Source organism: Myiozetetes cayanensis, unplaced genomic scaffold (genome assembly GCF_022539395.1).
Source record: "Myiozetetes cayanensis isolate MyiCay16 unplaced genomic scaffold, myiCay2020 scf17, whole genome shotgun sequence".
NCBI lineage: Eukaryota > Metazoa > Chordata > Aves > Passeriformes > Tyrannidae > Myiozetetes > Myiozetetes cayanensis.
Genome location: NW_026087378.1, coordinates 5,835,868 through 5,857,282, shown reverse-complemented (window position 1 = coordinate 5,857,282; position 21,415 = coordinate 5,835,868). Strand labels below are relative to the sequence as shown.

At 56.8% G+C, this 21,415-nt stretch overlaps 1 protein-coding gene across 7 annotated transcripts in view; it reads left to right on the top strand.

The window, feature by feature from the left end:
• Positions 1 to 21,415, top strand: part of ABLIM3 (actin binding LIM protein family member 3) — a 54,924-nt gene that overhangs the window by 19,588 nt on the left and 13,921 nt on the right. For 6 of the 7 annotated variants that reach the window (XR_007628570.1, XR_007628569.1, XR_007628567.1 and 3 more), the window contains exons 2-6: positions 12,982 to 13,122; positions 15,579 to 15,762; positions 16,147 to 16,259; positions 18,248 to 18,374; positions 18,488 to 18,581. Coding sequence is in view for 1 of the 7 variants with exons in the window: in XM_050312018.1 (XP_050167975.1) it covers positions 12,982 to 13,122; positions 15,579 to 15,762; positions 16,147 to 16,259; positions 18,248 to 18,374; positions 18,488 to 18,581 (659 nt within the window). In the remaining 6 variants the exon portion in view is untranslated. The remainder of the gene's footprint in view (positions 1 to 12,981; positions 13,123 to 15,578; positions 15,763 to 16,146; positions 16,260 to 18,247; positions 18,375 to 18,487; positions 18,582 to 21,415) is intronic. The other variant, XR_007628566.1, reaches the window with a different exon arrangement.

Below are 21,415 nucleotides of genomic sequence, written 5' to 3'. Positions count from 1 at the left end.
CCTTTCTGTCCCGGCTGTCTCCGGCGCGTTCGTGTGCGTGCGAGGAACGAGCCTGAATGTTTCCATTGTGTCGGCTCCTGTCCTGGACACCCTGGCACTGACTCCACAGCCCCCTCCAAGGCCCAGCAAGAGATGCCACCGTGTCGGAGACCATCTGACAGCTCCTTTGCCCTTTCCCTTCCTCAGAAAGCCCCTTTGCTGCTTTCTGTTTGGGTATTTTGGGGGTGGTTTTTTTTTCAGCTGGGATGGGTCCCTCCTGCTAAAGCTTGCCCAGGCTGCTGCCTCCCTGGCTGGTGGCAGTGGGTGGGCTTTGGCAGTGAGGGGAGAGTCCCCTGGGCTCCCAGCACTCCCACACAGCCCGGACTGTCTCCCAGCACTAAACACAGACTCTATTTAGCAGGAAATTTGGCCTCAGCAAAATGATGAGCTAAGGGTTTTCATCTTTTGGCCAGGACCTCAAGTTTAGACTCTTCTGCTACGCACATCTGGCACCCCTCAACACTAGGACTCAAGAGTATCCCTTGCATGGACCCCCCAAACCTGTCCAGCCCAGTTCGAGCCGAAAATAGCATCGTGTGGGTTGGGGCTGGGTCCAGCCCACAGTTAAGGTCGCTCCTCCTGCATTCTCACGGGCTGAGGCTGCTGGGTGAGCTGTTTGGCTGTGGCTCACCCACTTGTCATGCCTCATGAATAAAATCAGGGGGAGGAGATGGGCTTTGGCCGTCAGTGCCTGGCTGCCAAGTGAGCTGTCTCCCTCGAGACCACCCTGCCAGGTCCTCTCCCTAGGTGGGCAGGAGAGAGGCTGGGGTGGCCAAGGGCAGGGCTAGGACTGCTGGGACCCATGGGTGGCCCAAGGTTCCTGCTGGGAGTGGCAGCTCAAGTTTGGTCCCATGCTCAGAGGATGGGTGGCATACAGTGGCTGTGTGTACTGAGGCAGAGAGATGTCATAAAATCATGGAATGGTTTGGGTTGGAAGGGACTTTAAAAACCATCTAGTTCCATTCTCCTGCTGTGGGTGGAGACACCTTCCACTAGACCAGGCTGCTCAAACCCCTGTCCAACCTGGCCAGTGGGTGACTTTAGTGTAGGAGGGGACATGGGGAAACCTTTCATATTCATATTCAATTCATATTCAGTGCTCCCTCTGCAGCACTGAAGATTTGGGGCTGGGACTATGTCACCCCACTGGACACCTGTGCTCTGGGTATGGCAGGGTCCAGCAGCACAGACAGAGAGAAGCTGCTGCCTGGGACTTGGCTGTTCACTGCAGTGTGGTGTCCTCCAGAACGTGTCCTCGGGTGGTCCTGCTCCACCTGGGATTCACAGAGGGCCACCAAGTGCAGCCATTTGTCTCTGTGACTGCTCAGGTGGATTTGCGCTCACCCAGATCCCTATCCCAGGGTGGGATATCTCTATCCCCACCTCAGCCCTGCTTTAGGACACAGGCAGAGCTCAAGCCCATGGATGTGCGATGTGCCTGTGTTCATCATCCGCCTCACGCCCCCTCGCTCGCGCACTGTTTGTTTGCATCTATAACAGCTCAGGCAAGACTTTTTAAGCTGAACCAGATGTAAGGATGAAATCCCATCTTCAGCCTCTCAGCAGGGTTTCCTCCTCACCCGCCTCAAATAAACCTTTTTGCAGCCCAAAACGCTGAGCTCAGGGAGTGCTGCACATCTGCTGGGGTGGCAGCAGCCAGTGGGAGAGGTGGCAAACGCTGGCAGTGGGAGCAGCCCTGGCACAGTGCCCAGCTGCACGTGGCAGGCTTGGGATATCCCTGGCTGCAGGTTGGGGTTGGGATGCTCCAGGGGGATGTGTGTGAGGGTGAGAGGGCAGGAGTGTGGTTTTGGGCTCTTGCTGTGTTCCTGGCCATGTTGTCCTTGGCTGTGTGTGTGAAAGGCTGGGGTTTTGTGCAGTGCTGCAGGAACCCGGTCTCGCCTCTCCTGGCAGGTGCTGTGAGGGCTCTGGACCTGGAGAGCTGTGACCTCCCCTGCCCAGTGCAGGGCTGGGATAAACAGCACGTGGCTGGGGTTTCTTGGCAGCTCCCCTCTGGGTCCTGCATCTCTGTGTCACTCTGGGCTTCTCCCCTGCTGCTTATTGTTCCATCAGACTTCCTAATTTGTAGCTGACCCTTTGAATCAAGAGGCAGCCCTTCAAGAGAGACCTGTTCTGGCTTCCTGGGCCCAGATCCAGCATGTCAGCAGCCTCCTGAGTGCTGAGCTGATGTGCCTGTGTGCAGGTATCTGCTCAGGGGCTACAAGTGTGTGTCCTCCACCATGGTGGGGCATCCCCATCATCTCCTGCTGGGATGAGGGGGAGAGAGAATAGCTCTGGGCAGTGCATCTGCTGTGGATTTTTCCCCTGGGGACACTGATTTGCTGCCTGCATCCTCCATCTCCTTCAGCTTGCACACACATGCCTCTTCCTCCCTCTCCCCCATGGTTTCACTGCTCCATTTTTCTTGAAAGCAAAGCAAATGGACCTCCAGGTGCTGCAGCCAGGGCTGGCTGTGTGGAGAGCTGCCGCTCCCCAGCCTCACCACTGAGGCAGCCCCCCATCACTGGGCTGCTCTGGGACTCCTCGGAGAGCCTGACCTTGTGTCAGAGCAGGATGTGTCAGGGCTGGGATGAGCTGAAGTCCTAAAGCAGAGATTTCAAGAGGAAGAAGGAAAGTAGCCCTCTGGCTTGCAGAGGTGCAGAGCATCCTTATTCCAGCCTGGGATAGTGACAGAGAGGATTGCTCACAGCTGTCCTGCTGGAGACACCCTGGGGCAGGACCTGGCCCCAGCCCTCTGGCACCTGAGGACTGTCATGCTGTTTGGCATAGCTCTCTGCTCGGGGCTCACTGTGGCTCCTGCCCTGGGCAGCCATGCATTTCAGCAATTATTAATTAAAATGCAATCTATCCTTTCTCCTCCTCTCCCCAAGACACCAAGAACTACTAAAATATTCTCAGGGATAATAGGGAGGGGAATTAAATAGTTGCTGTGAAATTTGAGCTGCGCCTTTTGGAGATTTACTGCTGTTCCTAGGGCCTGTGATTCCCTGCCGAGCACTACATCTCCAGCCCCACACTCAGTGGAAATACCAGGCCTGCTGGGAAGCCTGGGCTCTCCAGGTAGAATATGCAGGCAGCTGTGGCATGTTCAGTCAGCATATGGACAGGGTACACCGGGTGCCAGGGGATCTCTTTTCCACAAGCTTTCAGAGGGACTGAACCCCTCATGCCTGCGTGGTTATCTGCAGCACTTGGCATCAGGTTGGGATGCAGCCTGGGATCCCAGGGAGACAGGCACTCTGGGTGTGATATTGTATGTTAGGATGAGGATGGCTGTGTCACATAAGGAGTGGCTGAGGGAGCTGGAAGGGCTCACCCTGGAGAAAAGGAGGCTGAGGGGAGACTTTTTCACTCTCTTCAACCACCTGAATGGAGGTTATAGACAGGTGGGGGCCGGCCTCTTCTCCCAGGTAACAAGTGACAGGACAAGAGGAAATGACCTGAAGCTGTGCCAGGGCAGGTTCAGGTTGGACATCAGGAAGAATTTCTTCACAGAAAGGGTTGTCAAGCATTGGAAGGGGCTGCCCAGGGAGGTGGAGTCACCATCCCTGGAGTTATCCAAGAAACAACTGGATGTGGCACTCAGTGCTGTGGTCTAGTTGACAAGGCAGTGACTGGTCACAGGATGGACTCGATGATCTCAGAGGTCTTTCCCAACATAAATGATTCTGTGATTCTGTAAACATTGCTTGTGGAGAGCAGATCCTTCTGCAAGCACTGTGTCAGGAGCAGAGGGAGCAGCAGTCACGATTTTGGCTACAGCACTGAGTGCTGTGCCCAGGAGGGTGACCCTGGGAGGAACGGCCCCAGCCCCTGCCCTGCCTGCAAGGAACACAGCTGGATCACAGACTTCCTTCCCCCACATCACCCAGTTCTTTCATGCTTCCTGCAAGTTCCTGCTGCGGGGGACAAACATGTACAAGGTGGGGAGCAGCTGGCTCAGTGCAGGGGGGCTGAGCATCCCACAGACCCTTCTTGGGGGGGATCAAATGGGAGGAGTTGCCTGGTGCTGTCTGTTAGTCATTGCAAAACATCCCCAAATCCCTGTTCCATGCTGGCTGAGGGGCAGTTTGGGCCTGGCACAAGAAGGAAGGCAGAAGCCTCCCTTGGGGGTGCCAGGTTGCACCCAGTTTGGGGGTCTGTGGAGCCCAGAGCTCTGCTGGAAGGGGCTTCCATGATGTCTGCAGACAGGCCAACATGAGCACCAGGCATCCTGGCTGCAATTGCAGTTCAAGGAGAGCTTGTTGCCATGACAAGCTGTACAAGTATTATGTGGGGAAAAAAGATCCCAGCAGCACTTGTTGGAGATGGGAGAAAAGCAGACGGTGTGGAGGGCACACGCCATCCCACGGGGGCCATGCACTGATGTGGCTACAAGCACAGGTATTCAAACACACACCTGAACTTCTTATCTTCCAGTGCTCCACTTGCAATGCCTCCTCCCTTGCTTCAGCTCCTTCCTGAGCTCTGTGCCCCCGAACTCCCACACGTGGGGGTGCCCAGCCCCACTCCTGGCCCTTCACCCTCCTCCAGTCTCCATGCAGCCATCCTGGCAGGGTCCTTTCCTGAAAGGAAAGGTGCTAGTTCTCCCAGGCAAATAGTGGCAGAAGAGGAAATGACCTGAAGCTGTGCCAGGGCAGGTTCAGGTTGGACATCAGGAGGGATTTCTTCACAGAAAGTGTTGTCAGGCCTTGGAAGAGGCTGCCCAGGGAGGTGGTGGAGTCACCATCCCTGGAGGTGTTCAAGGAAAGACTGGACATGGCACTCAGTGCTGTGGTCTGGTTGACAAGGAGGTGATTGGTCATAGGTTGATGATCTTGCAGGTCTTTTCCAACCTAAATGATTCTGTGAAGGTCCCAAGTGATGCCCTCCCATGCCACAGCACTTGCCAGGCAGGGGAGGCTCATGCCATAAAGCCCTCCACTTCTTCATTTATTTGGTTTCTGTGACTGGTGAGTGACAATTCAGCTTTAAAGGATGGTTCTGTGATAGGAGGGGAATGCTGGTAAAAACCCTGGTGCCTCTGAGCAGGCACTGCTGGTGGGATTGAGAGCAGGGATAACAAGGGATGCAGCCCAGATCCGGGCACCCTCCCATGGCATGGATCAGCGTGGGGCTGGGGATGTTGGTGAGCCTGTGGCAGGGCAGTCACTCTCCTCCTTTGCCTGGTGAGTGACAAAAGGACCTCTTTCCCTGGAGGAATGCTCTGGGTGTGAGTGTCGCTGTGGCCCCGTGCATGAGGATGCCACGCATAGGCTGCTTCCCTGTGGTGGCCACTGCTGAGGAGGGTGGTTGGGAATTGTTGGGACACAGTGTGCTTCCTGGCTCACCGGCTCTGGGCGGCCCAGGGCGTAGCTGTCAGGCTGGGGAAGCTCATGAACTCTGCACAAGGTTTTCTGTTGTCAGGCTGCTCTGCACTGAGCTTGTCAAATTTCCCTGCAGCTCCAAGAACTAGAAGAGCAACTTTTTCCTCTTTTTGTTGAGAATCTGGAAAAAAAATCACAGCTGCAGCAGTCAGTGCTTTCAGCAAACCAGGGAGATCCCAGGGCCCCTCACTCAGGACAGCCCGTGGTGCTGCTGGAATTGGGACTGGGGGTTCCACAGGGGTTGCAAGTTCCTGCAGGGGAGGAGGTGAAACCTGCTGCAGCCTCAGTAGGCAGTGGGGTCTTTGGGTTTCCCTGACACGTTCCAGCCCTGCCTGTGCTGGGAAGTAAACATCCTGCAGGCAGGCACGGGCAGCGGCCTTTGGCCAGGTCAGTGTGGGGAGACAATCACTGCTTCCTCCATGTCACATTTGAGGATAGTTTCCATGAACACAGCCAGAAAAAATTCTGCTGTGCAGACAGGGCCCTCACTATTCACTGCTCCATCTTTTTTTCCTTTTTCCTCCTATCCTCTTTATTTTTCTCCTTCTCTCTTTCTATTTACCCCTCTCCTTTGTCTCCTCTAGCTGTGTTTTTGACCTCTCTCTTCGCTGTCTTTGGAGTGGTAGCAGCGTGACCCCCTGCAAAGCATCTCCCACTCTGGTACATTGTCCTGCCATGTCCATGCACAGTGCTTTGGCACCCCTTTGGGCACCTTCCCATGTCTCTGGCCAGCCACAGTGACTGTCACCACTTGAGTCTGTGCAACAGTGACAGTTGCCTCCTCCCAGTTCCAGCTGGACATGAGCTCTGGGGAACCCCCCAGCACTGGTTATTTTGCTTCCAGCGCAGTGCTGGGAGCTTGGGGAGCAGAGCAGAGAAGCTGGTTCTGCTCACTCTGCTGCTCTGCCTGGGCAGCACTGCCCATGTGGTGCAGAGCACAATGCTGCCAGCTTTTGGGGCCGTGCCCACTTCCACATCCCCATCCTTCCCACCCACTGTCCTGACAACTCAGGGAGCGAGCCTGGGAGCATCCTGAGGTTCAAATCTGCAGTGTGCCCAAGAGTTGAGGGCTGGAATGGGATCAGAGCAAACATCTGAGCTCCTTAGGAGCCTGTGGCATGGGTTTTGCCCACCTGCCAGCCCTCCTGGGAGAGGCAGTGGGCTAGCTGGTGGCACATGGGATGTAGTGAGGGTACTGTGGGATGGGAGTGCAGGGCTGGCTCCGCTGCCCTGCATCCTTGATCTACCTTTGCAAAGGAAGGACTTGCACAGCACTTAGCTGCCTTTATCCCCTGTGATATCCAGCCACACTCGTTCAGGTCCTCCCTGAAACACCCAGTTAAAGAGGTTCCCTCCCTCGTACGATGCTGGTACTGGCCCAGCATCCCCATCCCAGCCCTGTCCTGCTGCTGGCAGCCCTGTGCCCTTGCCTGTGCTGGCATCTGCTTCTCCAGCTCACTGGTGGCGTCCTCGCAGAACCCACAGCTTGTTTGTGTCCTGTGTCAGGCCAAGGAAGATGTGTGGTGCGGGACTGACAGCGGTGGAGGGGGGGACAAGGGGACAGCGTGAGGCAGGTGGGAGCAATAATTGGTCATGATCTAATTAGAGGAGCCTAGGTCTGGATTAGGAGCTGCAACACGCTGGAGGCTTTTAGCCCTAAGCTGCAGATGGCTTTGCCTGTGAGCCAGGAGAGGAGAGGAGAGGCTGGCGTGGACTTGACGGGGGTTCATAATCTCGCCTGCACGACACTGCGAGCTGACTAACAGAGCCGTTTTCTGATGGCTTGGAAATAACTCAGAGCCTGCTCTGCGTGAGGTCCCCACTGTTCCCAGCCCACAGCCCTTGCACTGCCCCACTCCCTGCCAGTGCCTGTCCCAGCCCACTCCTGCGCCACACACGTGGGAACAGCGATGGGTGCAATGTAAACATTCAGAGAAGCAGCCGGAGCTGCTCCTGGCTCAGACTATCCCAGAGCAGATCCGTGGTACCTGTCCTCAGCCCATGCCTTTTTTGGAAGAACTTGGCCTGCTTAAAAATGTAAATATTAAGTAATGAGCCATGTGATGCTTCTGGGTTTTACTTAAGGGAAGGATCAGAACAGAAAATATTTTGTCCAAAGGTAAATATATCATATTATCCTTGATCAAAATTACTTTTATCTGTGGAAGCTCAATGGGAAGCATTTGCCTGAGACTGAGATGGCCATGCAGATGTCACGGCAGGTGTCAGATTCACCACCAGAGCTGAGCATCCTAACTGCTGGGCTCTTCCCTAATTCCAGGAGTGATTTGGCTGATCCTTCAACTGAGACCCTTACCCAGCTCTCTACTGTTTCCCACCATCACCTTCTCGGCAGGGAGCTGGGGGGGACAAGCAGCCGTAGAGGTTGGAGCAGACACATTTCCACATACCAGGGTCAAGGGCAGCCCCACAGGACCCAGGCTGAGGCTCTGCCAATGCCTGTCTGTCTGAAGAACCAGAATCATTTGGCTCCAAGCCTGTCTTTCTCTTCCTCCTCAGAGCATTTTTATGGCTGTGGCCAAGCTCTCTGGCAGGACAGCAGGCAGGAGCCCTCAGCCCTGCTGCTGATGAGAAACCCATATCCCGCAGCTGCTGGAGGTCCCACCCTTCCTCCCTGGCCACCCCTGGGACAAAGCGTAGCTCCTGCTTGGAGGGGAAATCCTCCCCTTCGCCCTCACCTCCCGTGGGGCTTGGAGCCAGTCAGGTCACCCTCAATCCCTGCTGCAGCAAGAGGATTTGGGGTGCAGGCTCCCAGAGTGCCACCTCTGTGTCCCCATATCCCAGTGGAGGTTTCTTTTACAGCCCCCTCGCCCTCTGCCCCCAGCCCAGCACACTGTGTCCCATCACCAGTGCTTCAGCCCAGCCTCTCCCTCAGCCTCCAGTGCTTCCAGCAAAATTCCTTTCTGGCCAGTCATTGCCGCCGCTCAGCCTTGACGCCTCTGGGACTGGCAGGGCTGGGCTTCCTCTTCCTGAGCCGCCCCAGCCCCGCCACGCTCCCGACCCCCTCCTCGCCTTCACCCAGTGCCGTGGCATTGGCCCTTTCCTGGGGGCACGAGGGCACAGGGCCTGCCAGCTGTGCCCACCCCAGGGTTCAGGCATCCAGTGGGGGTGCCCAGCTTCCCTCTCCCTCCCCGGGGCAGCCGCATCCCACACGCAGCCTGTGCCATGGTGGTCCCACCACCCCCAGTGGGTTTCTGTGAGAGGATGATTTACAGCCCCAGTTTGGGCAGGGAGTGTGCAGAGGATGACTGTGGTGAATCGCTCACTGTGAGGCAGCAGGGAGGAGTGGGAAGCAGCAGGGACGAGTGAGAGGCAGTGGCTTCTGGAAGGGAGCTCAGCCCCACGGAGGTGTGAGGACTCCTGCCAACATATCTGCCTTGCAGCACTGCTGCTCCCCCTCCCCTCCCAGCATCCACCCCAACTCAGGTCTCACATCCAGCATTTCTGGAGCTGTACCCTGTGCTGACGCCCACATCTTCCCTACACACAGCCAGCACCCACCTGTTCACCCCTCACTGCCAACGCTCAGCCCCAGCATCACCCCCTGGCACCCACAGTTCCCCTCAGCTTCCCACAGTGGTGCTGCCTCTCCTTATTAATTTGAGGATGAATGCTCTGCTGTTCTACAGTCCCGTTCACCTGTAGCTTTCCCAGCATTGTGCAGATATTAATTACTGATAATTAATTAAGTCAGTCATCCCCATTCCCCTGTGGAGATGCAGTCTCATAAACATGCTGACAGCAAACACAGTGTCAGGGCAGGCAGAGCTGGGTGGGAGCTTCCAGTTCCTGTTACTAATGGTCCAAACCCCACCTGTATCAGCTTGTACCTGATGGACCTTCCTGGAGGGCTAATGGGCTGGGGAGGGATGGGGAAGATAGGTGGAAAACCAGCAGCACCCGGTTTGGTCCCAGCAAGGTAGGATGGATGGATCTTTTATGCCTCTGGATGTCTCTGTGCAGCTTCTGCTCCTGGAAACTTGCTCCTAGTTTGCTGTGGCTGTGGGACATGGGGCTGCCTGGGTAGGAGGGAGAGGGGCCAACCTGCTGGTGGAGCTTGTTTTGAGCCACCTTGTTATTTGCATTGGTGTTGAGCTGCAAACCCTCCGAAGTAGATGGGAATTATCCTCTGTCAACCCTCCACTCCTGAAGGGTTCAGAGTGTTCCAGAGGCAGCATAAGGGTTCAGCATTTCCCCATCCCACTGCTCCTCAGTGGAGGGCTGGGACTCTGCAGGAAGAGGACAGGAAGACAAACAAGGTCGTTGACCCTCCCGAAGTGAAGGAGGGGGATTGCCCAGGGATGCACAGCAGGAACTTGCAGATTGCTCACTGCAGTGTGGCTTGGAGGATCCCTTGGGCAGGGTCCCTCTGCTCTCCTGGGTGACAGAGATCCTCTGGGCACCCATGGGTGTTATTTGGGGGTCTCTCCCCTGCCCAGGTCGCCTACTCCCTCACTTGTGCACAGCTGCTGCTGCCTGACCCCGAGGCTGCACGGGGCACCAATCCCTGACCGGAGGTGCCACCTTAATCCGGATCAGTGGGAAATCTGTCGAGTGCCCACGCAGCCCCGTGGCAGCTCACTGCCACTCCTGGGGCTCTGCAGATCAAGAGCCAGCCGGGACATGGGCACAGCCCTGCAGGAGCCCAGCCCTGGGCAGCCTTTCTGTCTGAATGTGGAGCACAAATGCATTAATTGTTGGATGCAGCCGGCTCACCCAGCAGCCGCTCCACAAGCAAAAGCAGGAGCAAACCAGGGTGAGATTAAGGCATTCCTTGGGCAGCTCCCACCTCCTTGCCCTGGCCGCTGCATCTCGGCCTGCGAGGCCACTAATGCTACTTACATTATTACTGGATTATTTGGGTGTAATGAGCTTTGCCCCGCTCAGCTGTCCCTCTGCTCCGGGCTGTAGTGATGTGTAATACTTCCTGCGCGAGGCCACGAGGCGGGCAGCTGCCGGCTCGAAAACAAGCAGAGCCCCAGCAACACAATGCACTAATGTTCCCGGACAAAATTCCAGCATGGGCTGGAGGTTAATCACAAATCAGGGAGCTTTGGGTGTAGCGCTGAACAAAGCCAGCGGGCGGGAGGGAGATGGTTCCCTAAGCTGGGTCCTGACCTGTCTCCATGGGCACAGGCAGGAGCGACCGTATCGGTTTCATCTCTTTCTGTGGTGGAACACAGCTATAACCATCTCTTCCATCCTTGGCTCCTTTTCTTCTCTCTTCCTCCCATCAGACCTGCCGATGCAGGGGCTTGGCGATGTGTTGCTATGGACACCAGGAAGTTTTTCCCTAGAGACCAGAAGCCCGGAATAAGTGATGCCTGCATTTTCTGACATAGATTATTATTTTTTTTTCTTCCCCTTTTTTTTATTATCAGTGTTTGTTTAAATGTTGATTAATTCCCAGCTTTTCCTCCCGCCTCTGTCATGCCTTTCTCACCGAGCTTTGTGGATTTCCATGGCTGTGTCCCAGGGCTTGGCTTCTGCTTCATTCTGGGCCAGGGTGTGAGCACTGGGTGCGTGGGAGGAAGTTTCAGTGCTGTAACTCTTGCTCTGCTGGAGACCCTCACAGAAAAGATCCCCCATTTGTTCCAGCCTTGGGAAATCCTGTTGGTCCCCCCAGGCTGCTGCAGAGCTAATGGACACACAGCACCACCAGCAGCTGCCACAGGAGGTCCTGGATTCCTGTTCCCAGGGCTTGTGCCCCTTGGCAAAGCATGCTTGCGAAAGCATGGGTAGAGGTACCCTGCTCCTTTCATTGTGTCTGGGAGCTTGACGTGATTAGGTTTAGACTAGTTAGTGTCTCTCCTGGTCCGAGCTCCAGGCCTGACTCCCATTTTGTTGCTCCTCTGTTGGCACTTGGTATCCTTTAGTGCCTTGTGTTAACCTCTGAGAGCTCTTGGCCTGCAAAAGGATGATCAGGAGGGAAGTCCCAGCAGCTCTTGGAAGGCTGGAGCTGAACTTTGCAGCAGGGCACTCACAGGAATGTACCTCAGCTTCCCTTGCAGCCCTCAGGTCAAGCTTGGCGAGGCAGCCTCTCCCCAGCAGCTCCACAGCCCAGGGCTGGAGCAGTGGTCAGGGAGTGTCAACCCATTTCCCAGAGGGAAGTAGTGGTGCACGTCTGCAGAGTGTATCTCTGGGCAGTTGGCATACAGAATGTGATTTTACTGTGAGACAGTCTCAATGTCATTTTGACTTCTCGTTCTTTGCTTTTGAAGCCAATAATGGGCTGTTTCTGTTCCCTGTCACTTGATCTGCCCCTCAGTGAGTGAGGAGCCTTTGATGAGTGATCTCCTCTGTCCTGTGCCCCTTATTCCCAGCTCTGGAGGGACTTCACAGACTGGCTTTCAATCAGCTGCTTCTCTTGTTCCTGGGAATGCAGTTCAGCACTGGGTCAGAATATCTCTGGCCCATTGAAATCCTGCCTTTTGCTGCTCGAGTTGCCCAAGTCGTGACTCCCTCTCGGAAATCTTACAGCAAATAAGCCCTGTGCTGCTTGGCCCCTGCCTGCAGGGGCTGGCATGGTGTCAGCCTGCCCAGACCTCTTGTGCAGTCCAGGCGCTTGCAGGTGGGGCAAGGAAAGCAGGAACTGCTCAATAACATGTTTTCTCTGTGTGTTTGGGGGTTGTGTTGAGGCAGCAGAAAGATCCCCTGCTCCATATGAATCTGACCCTGGATCACGGGGTGAGGCTGCTGAGCATCACCTTTGTGGTGTTCTGCAGAGCTGCTGGAGGGGGATGAGGAGTGGAGGTGAGGCTCAGGACTCTTTTCAGCAGCTGAAAGATGGCTCTTCCCCACAGTTGTGTGGGAGCCACGTCACCCTCCCCTCCCCTGTGGCCCCCGGCTCAGCACGGAGCCCGCACGCGCCACGGTGCCACTCCGGAAGGAGCAGCAGGGCTGGGATGCTGCTCCTTGCTGAGGAGGTGAGAGTCCCACCAGGGCCAAACACTCAACTGCTGCGATGTTTGAAAGCTCCTTGAAAAATTACTTCTTCTTCCAGTTCCTAACCAAACAAATGGAAGCTCCAAAAAAACAGCAGTTCCTTCCCCTGCCGCTGCCAAATCGGTGCTCGCTGGGCTGTTTCTGAGTGGGTCAGCAGCAAGCCAGGGCTGCCTGAGGGCTGAGCAGAGCAGTGGGTCCTTGTGTTGTCCTTCTGCACCTGCTTAGGAGACAGGAGAGCGTCCAGGGAGGCGTGCTTGGCTGTGGGGCAATGCTGCAGGTGACTTGGCTGTCCATGCAGGGACAGGGAGCGGAGCATGGGCACTTGCACTGCAGACCAGTGAGCCAGAGGTGGGACGTGGCTCTTTTGTGGGACAGGGAAATTCCAAATGCAGACAGGGATGGGCACCGAGCTCAGTCACTGGGTGCTATCCTTTGCCTTTAGTGATGGCCTGATGTCCAGCGGCCGTGTCGCTGTCACCAGAGGGCTCTTTGGCAGCTGCCCAGCAGAGGTCAGTGCAGTGACACCCAGCTGTGTCCCAGATGCTAACAGACCCCTCCCCTCTCTCGCTTTCCCCTCCCTCTTTTCTGCCAGCAGTTCCCTATCAGCAAAACCCCTACACCCCTGGGAGCAGCTCCTCCGTGATCCAGTGCTACCGCTGTGGGGACACCTGCAAGGGCGAGGTGGTGCGTGTCCAGAGCAACCACTTCCACATCCGCTGCTTCACCTGCCAAGGTAGGTGGCCAGGTTGCCCCACAACCCTGGGTGCAGTCTGGAAAGCAAAATTCTGGGGACAGACTTACCTGGCCTACTGAGATGCCCAGGGGTGGCACCTTCCTGCAGGGGGGAAGTGTTGTGGCACAGGTGGGAGGTAACGGCACGGTGCCCCTGCCTGATGCCAGAGCCAGAGGCTGTGAAGGGATGGCTGAGACCTGGGCAATGTCACTACCCTTGAGCAGCCTCAGTGCCAGCAGTGTGCAGGTCCCAAATGTGCCCATGGCCCATCTGTGATCTGGCTGGGCCACCACGTCCCTCAGCTGCCTGCCCACACCCAAATCAGGAGGAGGAGGAGGAGGAGGTATTGCCAGCCTGGCTGAGAGGCAGCGAGGTGATACCTGGAGTGGCTCCTGGTGGGGCTGGGGCTGGGTGACAGATCACTGCCGTCTGCCCATGAGATGCGACTGAGGTGTCATGGGATGCAGCTGGGACTCAGTGGCCCTCAGGGCTGGCAGAAAGGGAGGAGAGAGGTTTCTTGGATCCTCCCTGAGTGCCAGAGGAACGCTGCAGAGCTGTAAAGCTAATGGTGCAGAGCTGTTGCTGAAGGGCTCCTCAGCACCTTTATTAGAGCAGCTGCTCTCAGCCAGGCCAGTGGCTGCTTCTCTAGGCTGTAAAACATCCCATTTCAGGCCTTTTTAAAGGTCTCTGGTCTTCCATGCTCCCAACACTCTGTACTAAGCAGGACATAAATCCCCATCCCCCTGGCCATACTTTTCTGCTCTTCCCCAGAGAACAGCTGGTTTGGCTGCAGGGGACACTTCCCTGGACTGTCCCCACCCCTGCTGCAGCCCTGTTCCCTGTGGCATGGGCAGTCCCAGATCTCTGGGAAAGATGTGGGTCCTGGGCTGCCCTCAGGGCTGACCTACACCTGCAGGGCACCATGCTGAGCATCCTGCCCTTTCCTAGCTCAGAGGTGGAGGATCCAGCAGGAGCTGAGCATCCAGACAAAGAGCTCTGACAGCTGCCAGCTTCAAAGGGCCCAGGAGCCAGCAGGGAGAGCCTGGCAGTGCTCACTGCCCGATTTCTGAGTGAAAGGGAATAAATAATGAGAGGAAATCCTCCTGTCTCACCTTCCCTCACAGCTCTCACCTCCTGCCACCTCTGGCTGGCTGCTGCCAGCTCCCACAGCTGCCTGTCCCTGCCCTGTCCTCCGGAGCCTGGCATGGGAGTGCAGCCCTGGGATATGCCATAGGTCCCAAAGCAAACAGGGCATAAACCAGCTGCATTTTATCTTGCTGCTGCTTCCTGATGCTGTCCCAGAGTTGGTGACCTCTCCCTTGTTGCTGACAGGCTGTTTTGGAGAGCAGTGGGTGCTGGCTCTATGCCTCTCGGGTGGGTGGGTACTCACAGCACCAGGGAGCAGCTTGGCCAAGGGATGCTCCAAAGGAGAGAAGCTGCATCTCTGCCCCCATGGGCCCTGCAGCAGTGGGTCCAGCTGTCCCCTGCCACCCTGGGGAGGGTGGCTGCTGTGTGGGCTGGCCTGCAGGTGCAGGCAGGGTGTTAAAGGACAGGACAGAGGGGTGCTTGGGGCCGAAGGATAAAACAGAGACCAAGATGGGCTGTGCCAGTGGGTGCTCAGTCGCTCTGTAGTCCCCCCTCCACCCTGTCACCCTGCAGGACGGGTGATGGGCATTGTGCAAACACCCCAGGACCTGGTCCCTGTGCCACTCCTGCTCTCAAGGTCTCTCTGGATGGAGAACTCGTAGGAGGGAAATGATGCTGAGGCCAGGGCTGGCCACGTCTCCTTGGATTACTGTGATGAGCTGTGCACCACCCACGGTTCCCACAGCAGGGAAGGAAGCGAGGTTGGGCTGGACACCTATGGAAAAACAAGCACTGAGAGCTCCAACCCCAGTGTGTCCCAGAACCTCTTCCCATTAGGGCACAGCTTTGTGTCCAGGCCAGGGAGTGGAGATGGCTCATCACAGAGGCAGCCATGCCCCAGGACATGGAGAAGACCTTTCCCTAGTTGTCCCTAGGGCATTCCCAACTCTTTGCTGGTCCTGTTCTCACCTTCCTGACACAATGAGAATGTGAAATGGAAGGGCTGAGCCTGAGCCAGGTGCAGTGGGTCCAGGAGGGGATGCCATTGGCCCTGCCAGGCTGTTTGTTCCTGGTGCAGGGGGGGCTGCAGAGGTTCCCTCCCAGCACTGGGATTTCCTCTGGGAGCGCCCAGCCCTGCTGTCCCGGCAGTACCATCCTGCACCCGCCACAGCCCAACACTGACATCTTGTGGTGCTGAGAGAAGGCCCCAGCCCTCTGGTGGGAAGGGAAACCCTCTGAGATACCTGCAGGAAACTGTGCCCCCAGGGATGCCCTGGGACTGCTGCTGGAGAGGCAGCAGAGGTGGGCTCGGGGATCCTGGGCTGGACCTGCCCAGTGTCCCCGTGACGGGTGTGTGTCCTCCCCTCCAGTGTGCGGCTGCGACCTGGCACAGTCGGGCTTCTTCTTTAAGAACCAGGAGTACATCTGCACCCACGACTACCAGCAGCTCTACGGGACCCGCTGCGACAGCTGTGGGGACTTCATCACTGGAGAGGTCATCTCTGCCCTGGGGAGGACCTACCACCCCAAGTGCTTTGTCTGCAGCACCTGCAGGTGAGCGGAAATCATCACCAAGGGGTTCGTGACCCCCTGGAGAAGCCCTGAGCGGCTCCTGGCTGTGCACCAGGTTAGCCTGCAGCCCCTTGTGCCCCACTCAGCACCACAGCAGGCTCTTCCTCTGTGTTCTCTCAGTGGAAACCCTTGGGAGGCACTGAAATGGTTCCAACCATTCCCTTTGCAACCTGGAGACCTTCCTTAGTCCTCCCACCTCAGCACATGTGCACCCTCGCTGCCTCCCCTCGTAGCCCTTGCCCAGAGCCCGTCTGCTCCCTGGCACCGAGGGTCCTGCTGGCCCCTGTGGTGGGAGCTCCTGGGCAGCCCCAAGCACTGCATGCAGGGGAACGAGCAGCTCACACCTCCCCCTCTCCTTGGCCACAGGAAGCCATTCCCCATCGGAGACAAGGTCACGTTCAGCGGGAAGGACTGCGTCTGCCAAAACTGCTCCCACTCTCTCATCAGCACCAAACCCATCAAGATCCATGGGCCGAGCCGTAAGTTGACTGCTCTCCTGTTACGTGGTGGAGGGACCTCATGCCCGTGGACAATGCTTGGGGATAGTGACAGGACAGGCTTAGGGGCCAGTGTGCAGCACTCCACAAGCCACAGGCGTTCACAGAGGTTTCGGAGGAGGAGGAACAGGGTAGTCCTGTGGCTCCACCCAGGATTGCAGGTCACTGCTGGTTTCGGAAACTCCCTTGCCCTGTTTGTGACCTGGGCAGGTGCCACCACCCTGTCGGGTGCTGTCTGAGGTCATGGGGAGGTTTTGGAGCTGGGTTTGCTCTGAGTCAGTTGGTTTGTGTTCAGCTGCACCAAGGTCCGTGTCCAAGTGCAGACCCTGGGACTACTCACCTGGCTGTCCTAGCACTGGCATTGCTGTCTTTGCAGGTACTGAAAGACTTTTTACATTCATCCCCTTGCCATGATGAACCCCTGCTAAGATGCAGCTGAAGCAGTGGACAGGCTCTTTTGGGTGGATTTGGCCCAGCTTTTGAGCTCCGGTTGGGATTACCTTCCCTTCATGCCATGCTTGGCAAACCCTGGTGCTTGAGGCAGAGTCCTGCAGTCCAGGGCCAGAACCAAGACTGTGGTGTCACCCCGTCACCATGGTGGTAGTGCTGGTGGCTGAGTGGGTTTACTTACAAGTTGGTGCCCCCCCTCAAGCTGCCTCCCCCCAGCTCTCCCCATGGCCTTGATGGAGTTAAGGGATGTAGCAGGGATCAAATGAGCCTCAGCCAGAGCACAGGGATTCCTCCACCTTCCTCCATCACACCCTGAGCTGCTCAAAGCCAGGCTGTGCCTGTCCCACAGCAGCCACTGTGACCTGTAGCAGGGCCAGGGGAAGAGCAGCCACATGCTCTGCCTCTCACTTTCCTCTCCCTTCCCATCCCCTTCCCGCCAGTGCTCCTCCCCGGCCTGTGGAGCGGGGTTGCCTGAGGGCACCATGCTTTATTCATGGACAGCTGCAGGCAGATGTAGCCTGCCTCCTGCATGTGTCCCTCACAGCACCAGTGGCCCTGGCAGTGCCACCCAGGAGGGTGGCCAGGGAGGTGTGTGGGCTGGAGCCCGTGCTGGTACACTCTGTAGGGATGGCATCTCTAGGAGGAGGATGCTGAGCCTCTCCCTGCAGCTCCAATCCTGCAAGCAACTCCAAACCAGAGAGACAAAAAGGCTCAGCCTGCTTTTTTCTAGGGGTCACAAATTCTCCCCCCTTAGCTTTGTCCAGTGGGCAGGGACTTGGCACAGATTAGCTTGGGATGGGCTGAGTGGAACAGCCTGTCTGCTCCTGCTGCTTGTGCAGTGCCATGGCAGGGAGGGGGTTAAGGAGAAACCCCATCTGGGCAGACCTGCTGCCCACGGGGAGAAGAGGACAAGGAAGAGTCAAGGTCAGGGGTCCGAGGCCCATGTGCTTCCTGCTCCCAGCCTTGATGGGAGCCAGGGGAAGCAGGGAAGGAAGGGAGTCTCGTAAATACTGCGGCAGGGCCGGACGTGGCTGCCGGAGAGCACAGCCCTTCCTCTGCTGCTCTCACTGCCGGACACTTCCCACTGCTCCTGCCTCCAGGGAGCCCCTGGGGACCTGCCAGGACAGCATAGCTCCCTGGCCCTGGCTCAAACTTGTCACCCAATGGGGAGACCCAGCTCTGTGCTGCGGTGGGTGCGTGGCTGGGGTGGCTGGGTGCCAGCAGTACCACAGAGGACCCAGCTCCAGCCTTCCTCCAGGTTCGTATGCTGGGAACAAGCAGAGGTGGCATATTTCCATAAAGAAATGATCCCCAAGAGGCTGCCTCTGGAGTGATCTCAGGAGCTGGGTGTTTATAACAGCATCATCCCTAGAAAAGTCCTCTGGGCAGGGCTTTCCTCTGGATGTGAGGGGTGTGCCAGGTTAGATGACTGGGGGGTGCCTTGGTGTGGGCCAGCAGATGTGGGTGTTCCTGCTATGCTGCCGTGGTGCCACACTCCCCCCACCCTTTTGTCCCTCCAGACTGTGCTGGCTGCAAGGAGGAGATCAAGCAAGGCCAGTCCCTCCTGGCCCTGGAGAAGCAGTGGCACGTCAGCTGCTTCAAGTGCCAAACGTGCGGGATCATCCTCACTGGCGAGTACATCAGCAAGTGAGTGCCACCTTCCTGGCAGCACTGCCAGGCTGTGCCACGAGGGGCTGGGGGTTCAGCAAGGGGCTGTCCACTCACCTGCTGCTCACCCCCTTCTCCTCCCTCTCCCACAGGGATGGCATCCCGTACTGTGAGTCTGACTACCACGCCCAGTTTGGCATCAAGTGCGAGACCTGTGACCGGTACATCAGTGGCCGGGTCCTGGAGGTGAGTCCTGCGACCACAGCTGCCCCATCCTGCCCCTGTGTCATGGTACCCTCCATCTCTGGAGGCCCCAGCTCTTCCTGCTGGACACAGCCTGACCACCTTCTCTGCAGAGTGGGAGTGGGGAGGGAGCACCAGAGCTTTAGAGAGGTGGCTTGGATGCCTGAGCTCTGGAAACAGCCAGAATGGCCTGGATGTGCTGGGACATGTCTGGAGCCCAAGATGTGGGGACATTAGCCTTAAACAGCTGCTGCCATGCCTGGCTCTGGATGTCCCCAGCACACTCACCCCAGCCTGCCTTCTGAGCCCATCCATGTGCCGGCAGCCTGCCTGTTGCCTTGGAAACATATCCAGCAGAGCTGCCCGCTGCAGAGCCTGGATGAGGGGCTGCAGCACCCTACCCATGGGCAGCAGTCCCCATGGCACACTCCTTTGCAAGGCAGCAATCAGAGCAGGGGGTCTTCTTCAGTGGTTCAAATCAGAGGGGCTTTGCTTATCGCATTGCTGGACAGTAGGACCTGCTCTGGCAGAGCCACAGAGGAATGCAGGGATTCCACAGGGATCCCACAGCAAGGTGGCTGCACAGCCAGTGAGGGGAGTGAGGGTTTCTGTTGGGAAGGGGTAGAGGTCCATCAGGGCTGGTCCTTCCCGGCAGGCAGGTGGTCACTCCTGCCTGTGGCTCCTGCTCCTGGAAGTGGCATGTCCTATCATGCTTGCTGTTTATACCCCAGTGTATGCAGGGGGGAAAAAATCCCAGTCTGAGGGTAACTCAAAGGCTCAGGAGGCACAGAGAAAGATGTCAGGGGGAAGCCTGCTGAGATTTTTAGACCCCTTGATGATACTACAGAGCCGGGCTATGGTGACACAGAGGCAGCAGTGCTGAAAGCATTCTCAGTCACTCCAGAGACCTCCCCTTCTGCACAACTGAGCAGGAGGGAAGGGCTCCCACATCTCTGTCATCCCCAGACTGCAGCAACAGGAAGCTTTATCCCAAAATCAGAGGTACCATGGCTCCACAATGAGCCATGCAACAGGTGCTGTGGGCTGGGTGACTGACTGTGCAGGTCTCCAGCCTGCTGAGGGTTGTTCCAGGACACCTCCAGCCTGTTTCACTCATAGCCTACCAAGAAACCATCACCCTCTCTGGTCCTGCCGGCTGGGCTGCCCTGGGAACACCCAGCCTTCCAAGGAGCCTCTCTGAAGCTGGGACCAGTTGCCAGGAACCTTTCAGCATCTTCCCCCTCTCTGGGGGGCTGCCTCTGCCTGGGAAGGCTTTCTGCTGACTCCCAGCACTTAGTCCCAGCACTGGCTGCTGGGAGCATGAGCTCAGCACTGCGGCAGCTGCCAGGGGCCGGCTGCCCATCACGGGGTCACTTCATCAGCAAATGTCTGAACGGAACAGAACAAAGCCAGAGGCTCCCCGGACATCAAATCCCTGCTGCTTCTCCCCTGGGAAGTCTGGTTCCTGATAGCCCCGTGCTGGGATAGAGCACCCTCAGCCACCCAGAAGTGCAGTTTGTGGTACAGGGGTGTGTGGTACAAGGGGGGGTGTTATGTGGTATGGGATGTTCAGTGTGTGAAGTGGGTGAGAGGAGTCAGAGGGGACCTGAGACCCCTGTCATAGAATCATAGAATGGTTTGGGTTGGAAGGGACCTTAAAGATCACCTCATTCCAACCCCCTGACGTGGGCAGGGACACCTTCCATTATCCCAGGTTGCTCCAAGCACCGCCCAACCTGACCTTGTACACTTCCAGGGATGGGGCATCTGTTCCAGGCTCAGGGGCCATGCAGCCCACAGTCCCTACCCTCCCTGGTATGTGCCTGCTCACAGTATTGAATCATCTCTGAGTCCAGAGGCTTTAATTGTCTTTTCTGTCAGAGTGTTAAATGGAAAGGGTGCCTTTAAATAATTTTAGGCATTAAGGAGGCTTCTCATGCTATCCCAGCAGCCTTCAGGCATTCCCAACTGCTCTAAGCTGTGCAGCCAGGCTTGGATGATTAATGAGTCTTTAAGGGACCCAAGTGATAACAAGCAGTTCTCTTCCCTTGCAGCCTCTACCAGCCTTGTATAAGCTGTAACATTAAACAATACAAAATTGTGCATGGTTTGGAGAGTTGCTGCTCAGGAGGAGTGCTGGGTGTTGGGATGTTGGGTGGCTTTTGGAGAGATCTGTGATGACAAGCAAGTTGGGACTGGGCTGGTACATACCACAGAGGAGCAGTCAGTCTCCCTCCTAATGGCATCTTAGAATCTTAGAATGGTTTATGTTGGAAGAGACCTGAAAGCTCATCTCGTTCCAACACCCTGCCATGGGCAGGGACACCTTCCACTAGACCTATCCAACCTGGCCTTGAACACCCACATCCTGATCTGTAAAGCATCCCTTTTAGCACAGTCTGACCTGTGACAGCAGATAGGAAAAGATGGATATATATGGGGGTTTTTTCCTTACTGTCAGCACTGCAAGCTGTTGAGGATACTGGCAGAGTCCAAGAGCACTAAACCATTCCCAGATTCAGAGAGGTATGGGGGAAGGAAGAAAGGAAGAGGGGCCCAAACTCATTTCCCCTGCCTGCACTGAAATCTTCCACTCATTTTTGTCATAAACTGGAGGGGAAAGGCCACTGGCTGCCATTTGCACCCCAAGGACACTAATTCCAGGCTGATTTCTATGGGCAACCCACGGACAGGTTCTCAGTTAGCCTTGCAGCAGATTTCCCTGTTGATCCTTCCTGTTTCAAACTGGCTCCAGCCCTCTCTGTCATAACCCCCCTTCTTTGTCAACGAGAGCCTCATCTTCCCTCTGCCACCTTCAATTCTTCTTCTTCTCCTCT